Below are 21,586 nucleotides of genomic sequence, written 5' to 3' on the forward strand. Positions count from 1 at the left end.
GGTGTACTAGAGTGAGAAGACGGACAAAGAGGTGGCAATTTGGCTATAAACATTTATTGAAGGTAAGCAACCAAAGCTGATCTTTCCTTACGTTTAAGGGGGAAGCCCTAACTAAAGAAAAGAGAACTAAGGTGCTCATTGTCAGGATGAAAATGTAACCGTCCTCTGTCCCAAATTCTGTTCTACTCTAGCCCTACTACTAAAGGATAAAAAATATAAGTTAGCCAGGCTGATGACACCCTCGCCCTAGTCTGTTATGCAAATCAATAGTAGTCGTGTAACAAACTTCCAAGTCAGCTTAAGTCAGGCGAATGACTCCCTTCTCCCGATATCTCCACTTTCAGCAATGGCAATCTTGAAACAAAGTTCCACCAATATCCTAAAGTTCCAATGATATCTTCTTCCCAAGTTCAGTCAACACTATCAGCAGGTGCAACTCTTGCCACAATTCCACCCAGGGGTGTTGAGATTCCTTTCTCTTCCCCGTCTAACAAGAGTCAACCACTTTATAGACATCACTGGAACGAGGGAGATTACTCCCGATACACAAATCGCAACCGTTTCCTCCAGAGGTTTTGGTGGAACTACTGTGACAAGGGCGATTACTTCTGATGCATTCCTCAATTATGCACTCCTCCTTATGAATACTGTGACGAGGGAGATCACCCCAGATGCAACCTTCTACACCCAACGCTCTACCGGGTCTCCCAGGGGGCCCTGTTACCCTTCTTGTGGAGGCAGCCCTGTCTCTGGTTCTTTCTGTGGTGTTGACAGCGGTTGTTGCCTCTCGTTGCACCTCGCCACTCCGCCCTGCTTTCAAGGGGCTTGAGAACTGACAGTCTTGGCACCAGAGCCACCTCGCTGATGTCACACCACCACCACTCTCCCTCCAGCTGCTTCTCTGGTCAGCTTTTACACCTTTTTGGGTCTGCTCTGCCAACTGCTGTGACTTTTCCTCTTGCCAAGTTCGAACTTCCTGGGGTTTCTAGCCTCCTTTGTTGGAGACTCTCGGATTCAAGTCCTTTGCCAGTTTTTATAGCCAGTTCCTCCGAATCAGACTGTCAAGGTCTGCCTTTTGTTTCCAAGGAGTGATTTTGTTATGGCTCCTCATGGCTTCTTCGTCACAGTACCTTGATAAGAGGCAATGGTAATCTTTCTGTCTCCTCAGGGCCTCCTCATCACAGTACTCAGGGAGGTGCTAGTGCTACAATATAGTACCTTAGTGTTATAAATTGTAGTGTGAGGATGAGTGAGGAGCATGGGGTGTGAGAGGAAAATGGGCCAGGGAGGCGAGTTATGGAATGAACGTTGCTATACCCAAGAAGGGAGTCCTCCCTGGAAGATCCTCCCACATGTGACCACCCATAGAGGGATTATTGGTTAGCTGCCACACCACCCTAGCCTTACAGGGAAGGGCTCCCTTAAGGGGAGAAGTGACATCATCAACTAATGAGTCTTCATTACCTATATGTAACTACACAACACGTATCCCTCCACCATGACTTGTACTGTGCTTCCCTGCTTCCCGGAATTAGGTGCACATTCAGTAAATTAAGATTAGGATGAAAAACTAGGATAAGAGACTGTGACCGGGACTCGGACTCTGTACATTACCTGGCTTGTCCCTGCACTGAGACGTGTTGAAAGAAAAGCATAGCGAGCGGCAAGACTAAAAAAATAAGCTGTGCTGTGGGCAATACATACCGATAGCACTGCCTGTTGCCCTGCCAAGTAAAGGCTTCTCAACACCATTTCCCATGTCCCAGTAGCATTGTCCTGGCCACAATGCGGCACTAAAGACCCCACTACATGTGTCAAAAGATGAGACTTAAAGTGTGAGGAGCCCCTCTGGGTTTGCTTCCAATTATTTACTGGCTTACATCTGTTTACTTGGGTTGGCATGGGAAGGAACTAGAGGGTCTTTTAATCCATGCAGCACCTCACCCCTCACTATTTTAGGCAGCAGTGGAACCCTCTCCTATTCTGACTATATGATATGATATAGCATTTATAATGTACCTATAGACAAGTGTTTCAAGGCGCGACGAGGCAAGGGAGGGGAAACAGAGGGAAGACAGAGACAACGATCTTCCTAGGCCAGGTGACATTGAGATCGCGCAAGTGCAGGGGAGAGTGGTGGGGAAAAAATGCGAGGGGAAAGTGGACGGGGCAGTGCAGCACATGGGATCAAACAATAAAAGTGCGGCCAGCTGCTGTCAATACGTTTGGTAAATCCAATGTTTGTATTGTGTCAAAGGTTAATCAAGTACACATATACTAGTTCTTTGCTTGCACAGAGCACACTATGCACCATTTAGGAAAATACATTATCAGTACAAATCACAGCTAGCTTTGTTGATATGGCAATAAATATGTATTAAATTGAGCTGTCACTCGGCTATACTTTCTACAATTTATAGATGCACACATATTATAAAGCCACATCAACCCAAAATGTAGGAGCATTCTAGTCTGGGTTATTATAAATACGCAGATGACAATATTGATATCAACTGTGTTTGTTCCCTCAAAGCACAACTCCCCATGTCATTTGACTTATAAACAGGACATCTCTTACCACAAACCTCTCTCCCCTCCAAACAAGGAACCCAGCATCTTCATGATTGGCAAGAGAGCAATCTTACCTATGTACAAATCTTTTGCTCTCCAGGTAGGCGAGCGCCATGCTGAGCTGGTGGGCATACAGAATCAAGGATGCCAGATCCAGGCTGTACTTCCGGACTTGTAGAAATGACCTCAACTTTCAGGGAACAGAAAAGAAACGTGATGTCAGGGTGCATATGAGAAGAGTCTGGAGTAAGAACTGAGCATTAACCTATGAATGAAGGTACCCAGACAAATTTCTTTACAATTAGCTGCTGGGATTTCTGACTTTAAAAATGATCTCTAGTTGCATCTGAATTTAAAAAAAGAGGATTGCTTCACCTTCTACATCCTAAAATAACATGTCACAGAGAAACATAACAGATTATAAATGTGTTAGAACAGCCAGTTTCGAAATAATAGATATATGCTCTGAAGCAGGATATAGTGAAGTCACTATCTTGGCTTAATAAAAGGACAACCACATCAATAAAAGGAGTCCATGAAACACACCAACAATAACGGTTGTTGAGGAGGCGTGCCATAGGATGGAGGATAAACAAATGAACACAAAAGAGGACTATTTAAGATTAAGTATTTATTATGAAGCCATGGCAGATGTTGGGATGTTTCACATTCTTTCTACTATCCTACGCGTACACCAGCCTCTTCCCATCGCTCTGGGAGATTTAGGGTTCACCAATCTCTTAGCCTTGCATCTGCATCGTTCATCCTTTTTGAAGCTACATCTTTTACCACAGTCCTGGGGTTTCCTCGTCCTCTCAGGATGCAGGGTAGGTGTGAGAATACAGCAGTCTCAATAGCTTCTCCAAACCTCACAGGATGACCAGCAGGATTGAGACGCTTGCAATCTCAGTAGCTTCATTAGCGTGCTCAAAGGCTCTTTAACATGGGTGAGGCACAGCAGTGAATATATGTCTTCTAGCTTCTTCACAAGCTCTTTTGTAGGAATGAGACTCTGCAGTCTCAAAAGTACTCTGAAGCTTCTCTTCACACTCGCAGGAAGGTACAGCAGCTCCAGTGTCTTCTCCAGTCAATTCCCAAACTCATACTGCCTTGCTGACACTATATGCCTCGCCTTTAATACCCGCAAATCTCCACTTGCCCCATCTCTTAAATGGGGCAAGTGGAGATTTGGTTATTTCTAGCTTGTTTAATTCCCTGATGCTCTAATATTCACCTGAGATCTTACGCATGTTCGCCTGTGCACTGAGGCTTTTGGTTGCAATGTAGACATGTGGATACACGAAAGGATTAAAACCCTATCTAACCATTTGAATATAATGCTTCCTTCAACAGCACCATACAGGCTCCCAGCTTCTCTCTTTCTCTGCAAGCATCAGTGTGATATTAGGAGCACAGCATGCACTAGTACTCTGCGGGATCACCGATTGCTCTGATGGAGTCCATCTCTTCTCAGGTAATGGGAGGAGAATTTTCATCATTAACACCAGGTTCTTGTTTGTTAGGTGATTTAGGCTGGGCACATGGTGTTTAAATATTTGTTGGGAAAGGAAGCAGCGGGGGTTGGAGGGGATGATTCTGCCACATCAGCAAACAAGATAAGTGCAGTCTAAGTACCAACTGGCCCGTTCCTTGCATAGATGATCCTGGCTGCCTTGGTTCGAGATTGCACAGCTGGGAGTTAATTCTCATTTTGAGAGGTGGGGCAGTGGTTGTCCAGAGATGCGCTCTGATACATCCAACTCTTGTGAGAGGGTTACTGGGAAAGAGAGGCATTTCCATCAGTGACTGCAATGCTGGGTAATGAGTGCCAGGCCTGAGAGAATGGGTGTCAGCTTGTCACTTTCTTTGCTTCATTAGGGAATACCATTTGCAGCATGTGGAGGTGCTGAAGCCAAAAGGAGTCATAGCTCCTGCATGGTGATCCCTCTCCTGCCGCCCGTGACAGATTCCTAAGACTAATGTGGCTGGTAAAGAAGTGGTGATGCCTGCCAGCGGAAAACACAGCAGAGTAGGTGTCTGTGCATAGGGGAGGGAACTGCAAAGGTGAAGTGTACTGATCTATGCACCTGGAATGTTGCTGCTTCCATTGTGGTGTTAAAGTTGGCCATGCTGACATACAGCTTTGCTGGAGCGTTATAAGATAACCCGAGTTAAGGGGTGAACTCCAACCTTGCAACAATGTAATACACGATCAGAACTGAGCATATACCTTTATTCATAAGCTAGCAGCCTGGAAACAGTTGTAGACAGAGAAGGACTCTTTCTGTTTTGTGATGTTGGTGGACAAGGCCTCGAGGCGACTGCTGGTAAATAGCAGAAAGTAACTGCTATAAATATACCAGGACCTCACCGGGCACGATTCAGTGATAACAGAAGTCCCTTGACAAAGTCTATACGTTAAACTTGAAGATCTCTGCAAAAGGTTTGGAAAGACAGGTATTGGCATACCACCATGATCCTAAGTAGGATCAAGACTACACGATATGTCCAGTATCTCTTTTGCGGCAACCAATAGCCATATAGTTAAAAAAATAAAAAATAAACAAGAAATAGGTGCCGAGTCATGAGGAAAGTTGATGCAAACTATACAGGATGGATTTCTTCTCCTGTAAAACAACTTTCTGGCACACTGTAAGTCATACATTTGAGAACATCTCCAAAGACTGTGAAATGATAAGGCCTATCGGCATGACATAAGCAAACGGGTGGATACAAAAAAGGATTCTCTGACCCAAAGGTTTGTCAAAAAAAGGGAATGTATTAATATTGATATGTTCCTAAGCAGGCTTTCCACAGTGCTTGAAATATCTTTCGGTAAAGGGGGCATTGTGGATTCTAAAACAAGGATTCCTTGATAGCTATCCATGTGAGAACTACAGTCTTCAAAAATTGAATGAAAATGATCAAACATCCAGACTGAAAGCAAACAACTAAAAAGGATACACATTCACAGGCATTTATAGAATAAATTTCAAACAAGGTGTACAGGTGGGATTTCCCAGAAGACATTCAGTGCAGACCTATTTTCGTTTAGAAGGTGTTTCAGTCAATGTAACTTAAGACAATGGATTTCAAGCCAAAGAAGTTGCACACTAAGTCAATACCCTATTCTATTCAGAGTTTGAAAGGTTGGTATTGGAGTATAATAAACTCAGCCAGACAACCAAAGAGTCTTTCTTAATAAAGTATCTGGAGTGAAACCAGAGGAGCACCGAGCTAAATCGAATGCAAGGCATCCTATGGCAAATGTGAGGACACAATTACAATTGCATAACAGCGTTACCACTAGATTAGTGGCCATCTAAGGGTTATTGAAAAATAAATGATGCGTCAGTAAATAATACAACATCCACGGAAGGCTGGTTGGGAGTAGGCAAGGCAGGGGCTCTTGAAATAAGAACAAATACATGAAAGAGAGGTTCAGGTAAGGGTGATGTAGCCAAGGTAGTAATTGGCTATATAACTGTCTTGAAAGAAAAAAGATGAAAAGATGAAAAGGTTGAACACTGAGATGACAGAACAACCGACCAATACACAGACAAGAAGTCATGCAGGGAAACCTTTATCTAGATTATAGGTTTTCCTCTTCAGTCCGCTTGTTCTTGCCCCATTTCTGGGCAAGGACACGATACTGCAACATTCCTATTACTTTTTTACACTACACCTATAAAATATTCCACTCAAGTATATAGCCAGATAAGGGAGTGGCACACCACAGCACTATACACATTTACTCTAACAGTTGCCATGGAGCATATCCTTTACGATTTTTGGTTGTTAGGGTTGTATCTCCAGTCATAGTATCAACCTTTGCATACGCCAGATCTATGCATTTCTTGTTATAGCCTCTCTGACGAAATCTGTGTTTCAGGCGGTCACATTCCTGAATGAAGTCTCTGGGGTTGCTGTAGTTTCTTCGGGCTCTTACAAATTCACCCTTTGGTATATTCCTTATTACTGATTTTTGATGACAACTGGATGCAAATAGGGTTGAGTTTGCCTCAGTTGTTTTTTATATTTATTCGCTTTTTTGATTTATAATATATGCTCATTCTAACATAGCTTTACTATTAGCCCTGATTTGAAAAAGACACTGATATGTAGAAACACGTGTTATCGCTAAGGGGCAACACAATAAATATCAACCGCTTAACAAAAAGTGTGGAGCATTATCACTGTCTTTCCAAGGGGTTGGGTCACAAGCCCCCTTTTTTTTTGCACCACACCAACTGCGACATTTGCTAAAATTGTAATAGGAACCAGGCGCATGGAAACGCTTTTAGTTGGCACAAAATCTAACCCCAGACTTGTGGTATAAAATCCTTTTTATTCAAGCCTTGAGCTAAGTTCACTCAAAGAGTTATGTTGAGAATAGGTAAAAACCAAAATAATTCAGCCTTTAATTCCAAAAACCGTGATTGTTTGCACGAGCATTCATAAAAAAAGAGACTTTGTGTTTAAATGGAATGTTAACATAGGAAGTGACTAAAAACATGGTGTAAAAGGGATAACAGACAATTGTTTTAAAATGAAAACCCTTGCCGTGCAGACAAAAAGAAAATGCAAATGGGAAGATGACATGTATCCATTATTTTTTAAAAAACAAAACAGGTAACACCCTAATGACCTACTTGCAAGAAATCGTGCATCCATTTTTGCTGTGGTAAATGGAGAACTAACTCCACATGCTTACTAAGTCATTGCTTACTAATGCCAGTATTAAAAGACATTTGCTTGGATAGATCAAGGATTCACCATTCATTGATCACATTTGTGGATATATATGTGAGACTTTTTTTTATAATATTATGTATTTTCTACAATTGGGCAGTGTACGAAATAATGAATGTTGTGAGTGACTTGTAGAAGACTCGCCTACATTTCCTACTAAATGAATTAATGCAAAAGCCTTAACGACCCCAAGGACACCGCTGCTTCGTCTATTGACAACATCCTCACTAATGCTGGATTCACCCAGTTCCTAAACCAACCTACCCACAACAAGGGCAGAACCCTTGACTGGCTAGCCGCCCTCAACTGTCCCATCAACATCACCTCTAACCAACAGTGCGCCTGGACAGACCACAACTTAATTACATTCAATATTGAGTCCAAACCTATCAGCCTCCCTCACAACATTGCCCCGGCTATGGCCACCCGTAACAAACGCAACATTACCTGCGATAGACTCCTACCCCTCCTCCTTCCAGCTCTTAATGTTCTGGATCCATCATGCGCTGACCCTACGGCCCTGGTCGACACCTTCAACCGGGCCATGCTTACAGCCTTAGACACCATTGCACCCTCGAAACTGAGGAAATCTAAACCTCGAGCCCACCTAAACTCCTGGTTTACTCCCCATCTCAGAGCACTACGCAAAGAAAAACGAATTGCAGAATCCCACTGGAGAAGCAATCACTCTCTAGCTAACAAATCACGCGTACTCCTGGCCACCCTTAACTACAAGGAAGCTATATTCCAGGCAAAAAAAGACACATATAACAAACGCATCGAGCAAGCCAAATCTAACACCAAAGAATTGTTTAAAATTCTAAAAGAACTTGAAACTCCTGTTACCCCACCTGACACATGTACCAAAGATAGCACCTGGTGCTCCAAAATCCAAGAAGCTCTCCTAGGTAAGATTGCCACTCTCCAAATTAAAATTAACAACAAACAATCTAGCCTTCAATCCAACCCTCTACAGATCCCTATACCTACCACAAACCCCTCTATCACAGACTCTCTGACTCCTTTTAGCTTCTCTCCACTCTCCATTCTCGAAGTGGAAAAGATTATCACTAGCCTTAAACCGTCCAATTGTCAGGGTGACCTCTGTCCTGCACCTATTATCAAGGAAGCTGCTCACGACCTAGCACCTTTCATCACTACGCTCATCAACTCCTCCTTTAGCTCTGGGATTGTACCGGACAATCTTAAGGATGCATGGGTCATCCCGCTTCTGAAAAAACCTACCCTCGATCCCAGTATACCCACAAACTACAGACCAATTACCACTGTACCTTTTTTACTAAAAATCCTCGACCGCGCGGCCTACCTACAAATTCAGGAATACCTTGAATCTAATAACCTTCTGGGACTCAGGCAATCAGGCTTCCGGCCTCGCCATGGCACTGAGACCGCCCTTATTGACTTAAAAACGCAGATCGAAGATCTCAAAGACAAAGGCAAACTGGCATTATTACTTCTCCTGGACCTCTCTGCTGCTTTTGATCTCGTCAATCACAAAATTCTCTGCCATCACCTCAAATCAGCCGCACACTTCTCAGAAAATGCCGCCACTTGGATCAGATCCTTCCTGGATAATAGATCTATGCGTGTATTCTCCCCACTTGCGGCCGCACCACCCGCTCCGGTCGCCTGTGGTGTGCCTCAAGGGTCTTGTATCTCGCCCACGTTATATAACGTGTTTACCAAACCCCTTTTCGATATTTTGGATCACTTGGGCGTCACGTATACCAATTACGCTGATGACACACAGATACTCATCCCCATCACAGGCGATTACACAACTGACTCCCTTGCCATCAACGCCATCTACCAGGTCATCCAAGCGTGGATGGCCCAGCACGGCCTCTGCCTAAATGATGAAAAGACAGAGCTCCTCATTCTTGGTTCACCACAAAAACTCACTAAACTTAACCCTGCCTTCAAGTCTTTCACCATCGATGGGAATACCATCCCGATTGCTAAGGACACGAAAACCCTTGGGATTTACATCGACTCAACCCTATCCTTGACTAGACAATCCAACGCAGTCTCATCTGCAGCAGCGCTTACTTGCAAGCTCATCACCGCCTGTCGCCCGTTCCTAACCACTGCCAACTGCGTAACCTTGGCCAGGACCCTTGTTCTATCCAAGGTTGACTACTGTAATGCCCTCTATCTAGGTACTAATCTCCGCAACTTAAATAAGCTACAAATTGTCCAAAACAATGCGATCAGAGCAGCCCTTAACATTCCTAGGCGCCAGCATATATCTGACACCAGGCGCAACCTGCACTGGCTCTCTATCCCACAGCGCATCTCCTTGAAGTCCTTGGCTCTCACACACAAATGCCTCCACAACCAAGCCCCTCGCTACCTGGCAAACAGATTCTCTTTCCACAATTCCACCAGACCTCGCAGAGCGGCCCAAGCCAACTGCCTTGTCATCCCGCGCTTTAATCTCCTAAGATCTGGTGGAACCAGCTTCCCCATCCTGGCAGCCAAACTTTGGAACTCACTCCCCAATGACCTTAGAGCAGAACCTTCCTTCCTGAAATTCAAATACCTTACCAAAGCATGGCTATCCGCCCAAGACTGCTAACATCAGCTTACTGCCCTACTTGCACTTTGACCTACTCGGCATCCCTTATTAACCATCCTGTAAATCACTGCCTTATCGATATTCATTTGAATGTATATGTTGTAAATTTTGTAAATCTTCCTGTAATAATCTTGTAATACTCTGTCACATTGCCTTGTCATGCTTTCATCTTGTTGTAACTAAGTTAAGCGCCCGGATGCCCCTGGGCCTGGTGCGCTATAGAAATAAATAAAATAAAAAATAAATAAATAAATAAATAAATAAACACATTGCAAGAATACATTTGCTTCGAGAGTGATTAGTAAAGCTTTTTAAGCAGGTTTTTATCACCTCTCCCTTGACATGGTTGAATCCTTGCCTGCCAAGATTCAGTACAGAAAATATATCTTGTCCCAGTGAGATTAGATTAAGATGTTGACACACAAATGACAACATAATCGCTATGTATACAACTAAGCAATTGGAAACGGAAATGATGGCACAGAATGATGGGAGACCGCAGGAATATACCAGATGGAGAATCAAGGTCCTACCAGACACTGCACAGACAGGGGTGATGTATATACTTTTAATGCATTACATATGTTTAGCACAATTCATAGTGACTAGACACAGCGTCCAGCATATAAAGGCAGTGCATGCACAATTTTGCAGCAGGAAGGAAAATATTGTGGCACAATAGAATTAATTTGTTCTACATTTAATAGATCGTTTAAACAAGCTAGAATTCCATTGCTTGTGCAAAGGAACTGTTGCATGAAAGCAAGTTCCTATAGTGTAGTTTGATTCATCTGAATCAAACGTCTGCAACCTTTGGTTCTTAAGATGTTTTTTGGACTACAACTCCCACGAGCATATCAATGGTGAGGGGTCCTACAGTCCTAGTCCAAAACAGATTCTGAAGGATGGCAGGTTGCCGACCGTGATCTTAACCATCAATGTCCCTTGAGACACTGGTGCTATGGGCAATCAGATACGAAAATACTGATACTGCTTTTCCATTAAGAATAATTAAAATGCACATCTCGATTAGCAGAATGTTGCATTTTGCACTTTTTAAAAGGTACTTTTCCAAAACGTAGGTTTATTTGAACATTTCAACCAATGGTTAACTTTTTGTTGAAAGTGCTAATACGGCTATATGCTGGTGGGTCCGACCAGATCACCCGCAGGCCACCCAGAAGCAGGCAATCAGTGAAAGGTGGAGCAAGAGAAGAGAGGCCCACAACACCTCGGGCACCAGCATTTCCATCCAAGGTGGCTCGCGAGCCTGACGTGCAACATGCGAGAAAGGATTCATATAGGCCAAATCATTACTGATAGAGGGCTTGTGTACTGCATACAGTGCCCTAAACAGCTGCAACGGAAAAGTAAGGCATGAAGAAACATCCTACTTTCTTCGGCAAGGCAGCAGAAGCGGCCACGCTTTTGATATATCCAAAAGACAGGCGCAGCCGCAGCACTCACTGAAACTCCCCCAAGAGATGCAGGTTTCGAAGGCGGTTATCACCGACATACACCAGAAATGGCAGGTGCGAGGATTACAAAAGTTGGGAAAGTAAATGCAACCTACAAAAAACATGCGGTGCAGTAGGCATGCAGTCCCGCCAAGCCTTTACAGGACTGGCGAGTGATGCCAGTGGGCAGAGACTTCGGGAGTTGGTAATGCCCAAACCTGGTCGACCACATTTTGGTAGTCGAGACACAACCCACTCCTATACTAACATGTAAGCCCATAACATAAGTCCACTGTCTGGTGATAGGCAGAGTATATGTAGTCACAAGGGTTTGGAAGAAAAGGGAAAGCATACACAATTGAACCGACAGTAATACCATTATATTACCCCAGATGCCAACACTGAACACAGTCCCTTGTCAGTGCTACAGTGCTAAACCTCCTGGACATAATATCATACCTAAAACAAATACACACCCTAACAGAAAATATAGGACCTAGAAGGCAGGGGGATGCGGGGGGGAATACTTATTTTAATGTTACCTATTGAGTATGTATAAGGCGCTGATACAACAAATAGTTTCCAGAAGCCACAAACACAAGTGGGGAGGGAGCAGGGGAGAAATTAAGCAGTAACAATAATAATAATAAATAAACAACACGTGGTCCTACTAGGCCTTGTGACATTCGGATCGTGCAAGTGCAGTGAGGAGAGAGGGAAGGGGGAAGGTGGGGGTGGGGGAATCAGGGTATGGGCAAGAGCTATTGGGAGCCCCAGAGGGGAAGTCTCATAGGGTGCCAGGGGAGGAGGCCACTGGCTAAGTGCAAGGTGGGAGGTGTCCTAAGGGGGTGGAGGATACTCAGCGAGGGTCCAGAGGGCAGTGCTGAGGGGGGAGGGTGGTGGTGGTGGTCTCGACTGGGCAGAGGGCCTGGTAGCCTAGATGACTCATTAAGGACCAGGTTGCCAGTCTCAGGGGCAGTGTGGAAATTAGCAGGGGAGGGAGAGATGGAAAGATGTAGAAAAAATTGTTTTGAGGGGTTTTTGGAACTTAAGGAGGTCTGGCTCATGTCAGAGGGGCAGGGAGGCAACAGTGCAAGCGAGATATCTACCCCCCACTCTCTGCTTGGAGAAGCATTTGATCAGCAGAGAGTTGGAACGAGAAGATCAAAGGGCTCTAGCAGGGAGGTATTTAGGGAGAGAAAGTTGCTGATAGCGGAGACCTGGGCACCAGAAAGCCTTGTGAATGATGCACAGTGTATCGAATTTGATACTCGCAGCCACCGGAAGCCAGTGGAGAGTATTTAGACTAGAGAGATACGATCCCTGAACTTGAGGACAAGGCTAAGTCTTCAAGCCCTATTCTGGATTAGTTGAAGAGGCGAAGGGAGGAAAGGGGCACACTGAGGAAGAGGCTGTTGCAGTAGTCCAGCGTGGTGAGGTCCAGAGCTCTGCTGAATTAAGCTTCTGGGGGAACGTAAGTAAAGGGAGAGTGCCTTCAAGTAGGTGAAGCAGAAAGTGGGCCTTCTTGGCAAGGTCCAAGATGTGAGGGGTGAAGGGGAGAGAGGAGTCGAAGATGACCCAAGATATCTGGTCTCAGTAGAAGGTGAGGGTAGAGGGTGCAGGCGTCCCAATAAGAAGGATCTCAGTCTTACTGGCATTAAGACAGAGATTATTAGAAGTGCACAATGCCCGAATAGTGGTCAGACAATCGGGAATGTGAGAGGAGGACGAGGTGATAGTAGAGGGAAGCTTGAAGGAGAGCTGTGTGTCACCTGCATAACACTGGAAGTGAGGAGAAAAGGTGGAGAGTGAAGTGGTGGAGGTTAAACTACCAAGTTGTACCTGGGAATGGTGGTTAGTTAGGAAGGAGATCAACCAGCCCAGTGCCCTGTGCATTTAGACTAATAGTACCAACACATTACCCCCTCCTATGAAAAGAGATACAGTAAAGCTTATGTGATACATGTAACCAGGCATTTCGCATCAGTAAAACTGGAATATAAAAATGTAAACACACATATAAAAGTAAAGGCATATGCTACAATGGCAGTCTTTGGCTTCCAACTCACTAGAAGCCAGAGGGAGATGGGGGAAATGTCGGGAGGTAAATTCCACTTCTACCCCACAGGTGCAGACAAGATAGCAACCAGTCCCAGGGGACACCAGCGAAGACCCTCTCGAATAACTTGAAGCCAAAGAGTATTCAGATAATTCAAAACAAAATGGATGACAAAACACAAGACATCCATATTGAACCGCCAGCTCCTGAACAAACCAGTGGAGCCTTGCTGTTACAATGAAGCAATTGTAAACAGGAGGGCTACTGAACAAAGAAAGAAGTTCAAGTAAACTAGGTGTGGAGGGGTCTATGAGATCTCGCCCTGTTAACGGAAGCTTACAATGCATCAATGTACAGGAATTATATGGGCTACCATGGAACCATATACTCTAAAAGAGTTTCAGTGGCAGGAGGGCTTCAGTGGAAGTCCCTCTGACCACAAAAAGAGGTCAGAGATCCTACAAGACTCATTGCGACAAAGCAAAACTTCTAGGGGAGTCCCTAAAAAAGGGACAGCACTACTCCAAAAATGGGATTCTGCCCCATTGAATTTTACATAGTGCAAACCTATATAGGAAGTCACAGAGCACTGCACAAAAACAGGATCCAGTGATAAGATGCAATAATATAGATACAATATTAAGTATCCAGTTATAGGATTATGGAGATTGCAGATCCAGATGTTTGCAGGTGGATGATTTAGGTTAGAGAGGGGAAAGGCACACTCAGTTTGGATGACAGCAGATGTGGTCCTATTAAAAGATGCCTTTTGAAGATCTACAAACAATCTGACCTTCCCAACCGCACTGGTAGGTCCCTGGGTCTGCACCAGTGATTTCCCTCCTTAGTCCTACCTGATTCACACAATACAGCACCATCGTGCTGGGCCTGAACTGCATGACAAAACATGCTTCTCATGTCGATTATGGTAGGCTGCTTGGTAGATGTCGGTTTACTGCTCGTCACTGTTAGTTAAGAATTGGTGCAGTCACACTGTGTGAGACTACACAACACTCATCTGGTTGGTATTAGGTACCCCACCTTTTGGCATAGGTCTGTACTACCCAAGTTGGTAGTGTGACTGAGCAGCCAAGCCTATCTCAAGAGGGGTAAATGAGCGCTGTACAGATGAAATACGTCAATACATACAAGTAACACTTACACATTTATTTACACAAGTTTTAGTTAGGCATTCTTTAAAAAGGCAATTGTTTGTAAAAAGCAAACTTTGGAATCACTCTTCAAAATCAATAAAGTTGGGGAGTACACTTTGGGTATCCTAATACATTTCTCCTACGCCCTGAAGTGACTTCAATAACAAGGATAGTATTGCATTTATCATAAACACCAATATGCTTTTTAGATTCTGGGTTTCAGGAAGGAAGGGTTAGGGAAAGTAGAAAGGTTAGAACATACTTTCTTAGAATGTGAAGACAGTTTGAATCCCTGAATGAAATCTAGGTAAGCCTTTCCCAGCAGTTCAACAAATTACAACCTCTGAAAGGACAAGCAGTGCTAAAGTCAATAGATTAGAAGGGTGCCTTTACAGAGCGAGGACAGCAATAGTCAAGTGGTAAAGTGTATAGTTCTGATGCACTTCTTGGATAACGTCTTTCACAAAGTCAGATAGTTTAAGAAAATCACTGAAGGAACACAGGCTGTTAGGCTTGTGCAAGGGGAGTTGAAACTCAACTAGGAAAAGGTAAGCCAATGTAATTCTCAAGTGAGAAAACACAATGAAATAAGGTAAGTACCCCAAGCCCAAAAAAATACCTCTGGTTTGAAGAAAAGTTGTCCAGCTGGATTCTGTCTTGCTACAGCCAAGCAGACTCTTGTTGCTGAGCCTCAGTCTTGGAGACGAGATAGGATGTCTGGCGGGCTCCTGCGGCAGTACTCGAGAAGGATTCGGCAGCTACAGGCTTGCTTCGATTCAGCGGCAATTTGCGGTTTCAGCACCTCGCAAACAGCACTGATGCAGATCAAATCTCTCCGTTTGGACTTTCCTTGCACCCTCGGTCCTGGACTCTGGTGAGGGGACTCTGGATCGGGATTTCCAGCTTCCGGAGTATCCTTAGGAGACTCCTGGATCATTTGGCTGGATTCTTTCCGCAGATAATGTTGCACTCAGTTAGGGACACTCAACCCCTGGCATTGGGCTTCTGCAAGAATGGAGAGGTACAGTAAGTCGGGGATTGCGCCAAAATGGAGTTTTTCACGGTCTAGTTGGTCCCACCAGCCCAAGGAGAGAAGTCGTACCGTCCGGAGCGTCTCTGTCGAGGTGAAAAAGGAGGTCAGCACAGCAGCAGGGCTTCACAGTTCAATTCAAGGTCCAGGAGGTTGCAGCGAGCTTCTCCTCATGGTTGCTTCTTCGGATGTTTCTTCCAGTGGGCGACTCTGCCTGTAGTCCCAAGAACCTCGCCTTTTAAGCTTGTTCTCATTCATTCCCAGCCCTAGGAGGTCAGTCACACAGCATGGTTGCTGTCCTTCCAGGAGAGCTAGCTGGCCAATCAGGACTGTTTCGTTCAGGTACACCTAGAGAAAAAGGACAGGGGAGTTTCGGGACCCTCTCTCAGTTCCTGTCCTTCGAGACACACTGGAGCCAGGGGTGGGCTTCAGGACTGAAGCCCCAATGGCAAAACACACAAAGGGCTCAAACCTGTCTCAACGCACAGAGTAAAAGCCAAGAAAGACCTTACAAACAGAAAATGGCGAAAAAAGAAGACAGGGGCCATTTGGACAAAATGGACATCCATGGGTGCTGTACTACAGCCGAATGTTCAGCCGGCAGTAAAAAAGCACACCGATAGTAAAAATTAAACCACTGCCACCAGCCATTTAAAGTATTGAGTGTAACAAAAAATGCTACATGAGAAAGTACGCCAAGGGGCTACTAAGTAACCCCCCCCTCCTCAGCCCTCCACATAAAATGATGTGTCCTGAACCTACAAAAGGAAAAAGGTAAGCAAGATTAATTTCAACTTACTATTCTTGGGAACAGTAGTTCACCCGAGAAAAGGTATTTAAACCTTTAGAGAAATCCAAAGGATTTCTCAGTGACTGCACTGAAGGTGCTGTGTGTCACTATACAAAAAACAGATGCCTATGGAGTTTGCCAGACTCCCAAAACAGTGAAAACATACAATCCTAGTCAGGGAAAAACACAAGAGTGAGTGAAAAAAAGGTCTCAATCACTCTTGAGTTAAAATTAAAAAGTCCTAAGTCCAGCAAAAGAGCTGGGGGTCTCCAAGATGGGAGGAAATTACCACAGAAACGGAAATTCTCCCAAACAGTCACCAGGCGCATTGTCTTAGGAACAGAGTGGCTTGGATTTATTGAGGCACAGGCAACAAAGTATTAGCTGCAGCAGGGCAGTCCGATAAACACAAATGTGTGGAGAGATGCTATGCGTAGTAGAACGTAATTCTAAATGTGCTAATGGGCCGCTTCCATCTACCACAATTTCTTGGACTGATGAATGAGTTTTCAATCATAACCACAAAGTGGCACTATTCAGAAGAAGGCTGGATAGAAACATTTCTTTTTTCCTCCATTTAGTTAGCTTGAGCTTCTCTGATGGGATGCTTGGCTTTCAATCTGCGATTTCAATTCATCTGTGAGCTAAAATTGTGGAAATGTTATTCTATTTGTATCTATTGAAAAACAGTAATTGTAAATCGATTAGAAACACTTCGCCCCTATGTGACAACAGGTGCCATAAATGACGGTATGTGTTGTAGATGGTTATGGAAAAGTTCCCGTTTCATAATCGTGTATGCAATTTAACAGTTTATTGGCACTAGGTCAATGTGTTTCATGCGACTCAAGTGCTTCCTACAGATCAACTTGTAGTGAATAAACCAGCAATGACAAATACACAACATTAAGAAACCATAACAAGGCAAAACAGATAGCAAGAACTACATTTTCCATGGTGCATATACATGTGAACATAGTAAAAATGTACATTTTTTACAACCCAAAGATAGTGTATTGTGATTACATTTGCTCTATCCAACAACACTTTCTGGTTCGAAAATTAAAGTATTTCCAGCAGGTGTGAGGCACTGTGACTTGTGCAAAGTTTGACCTATCCGTAGCAAATTTATTTATAGGCTTTTTATTTAGAGCAATCCCTCACAGCATACTGAGGATACTGAAAACACGGTTTTCTGGGCAAGAAGGGAGTAGTTTCTTACCTGTAACTCCATTTCTCCAGCGTTGGTATCTTTCAGGAATTCACGCGCTTAGAATATTCCCCGTAGTCAGCCTGACGACAGGGAATATTCTACGCATGTGAATCCATGAAAGATCCAATGCTGGAGAAACAGAGGATATATTTTTTATTTGGGAACGATCAGAAACTGATTTCTATATGCAACATCTGCACACTAATCACTACCATTTACAGTTAACTGCACATATCATCCAAGACACTGTTTTCTTGACTTTGAAATCTTTCCCCAAATAACCAATTAGAAAATGCAATTCACACAAGAGCCACTGTCACCAATTCCACATGATTGGCTACTTGGCCACACTGGATACTGATAATAAGAAGCATTCCATACAGTGACATGTTAAAGGTATTTTCAGGGACCATAGGAAGTGCTTTCTTGATTTGGACTGACAAATTTGACAATAAAAACCTTTCTACGTATTCCGCATATAGCCTATTTAAAATCTACAACTGTGTCTACCAAATAGAAATATTTACTGAGTCAGAGAGAGTCATTACTGACTCTCAAACATAATTTGAGCTCCGGAAATAAGGACAACATGCCTGGGAAATTTATTGCGACCTGCAACAATCTAATCCTGAAAGTACTATTATCAACATGGAAACACTGGCATTTTATGAAAATGGTTACCGATTTGGAAAAAGTAATCAATGACCAACCCAGTATTATGTATCTGAAGGTTGAGAATCTATGTAATACTCTTAGTAAGACTAAGTCAGGGCTTACAAAACGGATTCTAGAATTTGTTTACCCTCTCATTGAAGTTTTTTTAGCATGTACCAAATTAATAATCTGCCAATTTGGCATTAAATGGACTACGTTCAAATATAATAAATACTTCAATAATTTACAACAGATTTTTTACAAATTTCCAGCCATACTGTGTTCCTTTATACATTTATTTATACAGGGGGGGAACAATGCTAATGATCAGAAAATAAGGCACAATAGATAAGAAATCAGATTTGATGTGAGGCGGTGAGCTTCTACAATGGGGCGAGTTTGAGTGACATTCTGACCAGGTTGTGAGAGAGAGTAAATGAAACAGTCAATGGGACGATACACGGGTGGATATATATGGATTAAAGACAATCAAAATTAGACATTTGTAAGCAGAGGTACGCGGTACGGGCCGCTGTTTTAGGGAAGTGACCATGATGGATGAAGTGCAAGAGTGGAGGTGATAGAAAGTGGAGTACAGGGTAGATGCGAGGGAAACATTTTAACTAGAAGGCAGATGAGATGTAGGTTAAGAGGGTAACTCAGAGGCGAAGCTTTTAGTTTGGATTTGAACAAATCGTTGACTGTTTCTCTGATGTCCCGGGGAACAGAATTCCATGCAAGCGGCGCAACAAGAGAGAAAGAGCGGAAGCGAAAAGAAGAGCAGGGAGCGGAAGGTGCAACTGGGTTAGTCAAGGAGGCACAGCAGAGATTACAAGAAGGCTTATAGTGTTGGATAGACACAGTGGTGCCATACCGTGGATACATTTGTGAACAAGGAGCAGAAATCTAAATCTGGCCCTGTTTTGGATAGTCAGCCATCCAGCCTGGTGACGGTACGAGGAAGTAGGTGTGAAGTGAGGGAGTTAAAAGAATCCTGGTAAAAGTGAACTATCTTGTTGAGAGGACAGAAAGCATAGCTGGGGAGACCAAAAAGGATAATGGTGCAGTAATCCAGTTTACAGAATACAAGCGTGATTAAGAGATGCTTAGCGGTGTTGAAAGGAAGGAGGCGCCCGATTTTCTAATATACAGGAGGTTGAGGTGAGCTGCTGTGAAAAGGGTCATAGACGACACAGAGGTTTCTAGCTGATGAAGACTAGGGAAAGTGTCAGGTGGGAGCTGGATAAGCAGGAGATGAGAGTATTTGGCAGGGAAGGAAAGCAATATTTAATGGCAGAGAGACATTTTGAAATTCTGATAGAGAGATCAGAGGAGAGTTCAGCAAATGAGAAGCTTTGGGTGTCGTTCACAAAGAGTTGGTACAACAATTCAAAGGAGGAGATTAGTGAACCAAAAGCAGAAGTGTAAAGAGGAGCAGACCCAAGACAGAGTCTTGGGACACACCAACAGTTAGAGGAGTGAGTTGAGAGGTGTTGTTGCTCGAGGAGACAGAGAATTGGCGAGGTGCCGGGTAGGATTCAATCCAGGCAAGGGCTGGAACGCAAATCCCTAGAAGAAAGACTTTTAAGGAGATCAGCGTGAGCGACAGTGTAAAAGGCAGCACACAGGCCAAGGAGAATTAGGATCGCTTTGAGTGCTTAGCCGAGGAGATGAAGTTGGAGACATTCACAAGAACAGTTTCCTTGAACTGACAGCAGTGGAAACCTGCTCGTCAGGCTCTCGAAGGTTGTTGTAAGAGGATTCAATTCAACACTACAGCTGAGTCAACGCCTAGTCTATAATACTGAATGAAAACCCTTATTGATATATCTTTATGTCCAGTTCATGCGTTCTGGATGACTACCCCTATATAACACCCCTCTCTTGGAATCCTCCTGACCCCACTGAGCCAAGAAGTAGTTCTGTTTTGCAAGTTAAAAGGTTTATTTGATAATTTAAAATATATATATCACACTTTATAATAAATTAATAATTGAATATCACACTTAATCTGATATGATAATGATTAACAACGGAGAATCTGGCACTAACACGCTTCTCTATAATCAATAAGGAGTTGACATGAAATGGATAAGGTAGCACACTGGTAAATAGGAACAAAAGAAGAATAATGTGATAGAGAATGCTTTATAGAGTTCAAATGGATGCAAGGTTGAATGAATGAAATGCAGTATAGAAATACTCACTCTGATTTCAACAAAACAATGTAATCACTTTTCTCTGGCAATCCCCTCCCCCCCTTGATGCAAGGCAAGGAAATGGAAGGAAAACACACAGTTCTCAGAAATGCAATCAAATGTGATTCAGTTCACCCCAGCAAGCTTAGACTACAGAAGTTTGAAAACACAGGCCCAAATGCTTTGATATGTGCTAGCAATGGATGAGAAATATGTTGGAAATGCTTTTAATTCCCTTTCAGAGGTTCAGGGTGATTGGTATCTACTCACTATGAATTCAGGATCACCTTAACAATGCTTTAGTAGTAACTAGCAGGTAAACGAAGTTTTTGGCAAGGAAAAGCAAAACTGCTGTCTTTTTACACGTGAAGAAATTTGCAAATCGCGGCAAAATTCGCGGATGCGCCGAGCGCTATTACAGAGGAACCGCAAGGACTATCACGATCGTTTTGGGGTCCTAGGAAAGCCTAGGATCTCATCTTCCAAATGAAAGTTACTGCAAGTCTCTAGCACAAACGGTCGCGGAGATATGAGCGATTTAGTGAAGGTCGTTTTTCAGATTTGAAATTTTAAAAGCTCAAAAAGACAAGTGCAGCTTGCAACTAGAAAATGACAAGTGACAGATTTGGAGCTATCAGGCAGTTCTACTTAGGTTAAATAGATGGAATTATATTATTTTAACTAAGAGATTGGTTCTGCACAGTTTTCTAGGTACTCACACTATATTCTTGAGTGAAATGGGCCTCGCCATGGATCTGGTCAGGTTTTAAACTCGCCTCTGGTCTCTGCACTTCACAGTGATCTGGGTCAGCTCTCTCTGGTTCTCTGGTCTGGGTCTCTAGTTCTGGATAGATTGAAGTCTCTAGTTTGGCTCTCTGGAGGTTTGATGGAGGTAAAGTATGGATTTTTCCGGCAGAGCTTCCAGCGGCAGATGGATTTGAAGGTCCCTATCTGTCCTGTCTGTCTGCTTTTATGTGTTTAGAATGTGGGTGTGTTCTAGCATCACTGACCCTACCTCTCTCTCAGCTTCTAATTGGTCAAACTTCCATTTATCATTTGATTGGGGAATGAACTGTGAGTCAGAGGGATGTCATTTTATGGCTTGCAGA

The 21,586-nt window shown here is 43.5% G+C and overlaps 1 protein-coding gene across 21 annotated transcripts in view; it reads right to left on the bottom strand.

Annotated features, from left to right (window-relative positions):
- PTK2 (protein tyrosine kinase 2) overlaps positions 1–21,586 on the bottom strand; it is a 1,463,565-nt gene that overhangs the window by 267,096 nt on the left and 1,174,883 nt on the right. For all 21 annotated transcript variants that reach the window (XM_069621702.1, XM_069621703.1, XM_069621697.1 and 18 more), the window contains one exon: positions 2,646–2,761. In XM_069621702.1, the coding sequence (XP_069477803.1) occupies positions 2,646–2,761 (116 nt within the window). The remainder of the gene's footprint in view (positions 1–2,645; positions 2,762–21,586) is intronic.

The sequence above is a fragment of the Ambystoma mexicanum genome, chromosome 5q (assembly GCF_040938575.1).
Source record: "Ambystoma mexicanum isolate Mex_15411 chromosome 5q, UKY_AmexF1_1, whole genome shotgun sequence".
NCBI lineage: Eukaryota > Metazoa > Chordata > Amphibia > Caudata > Ambystomatidae > Ambystoma > Ambystoma mexicanum.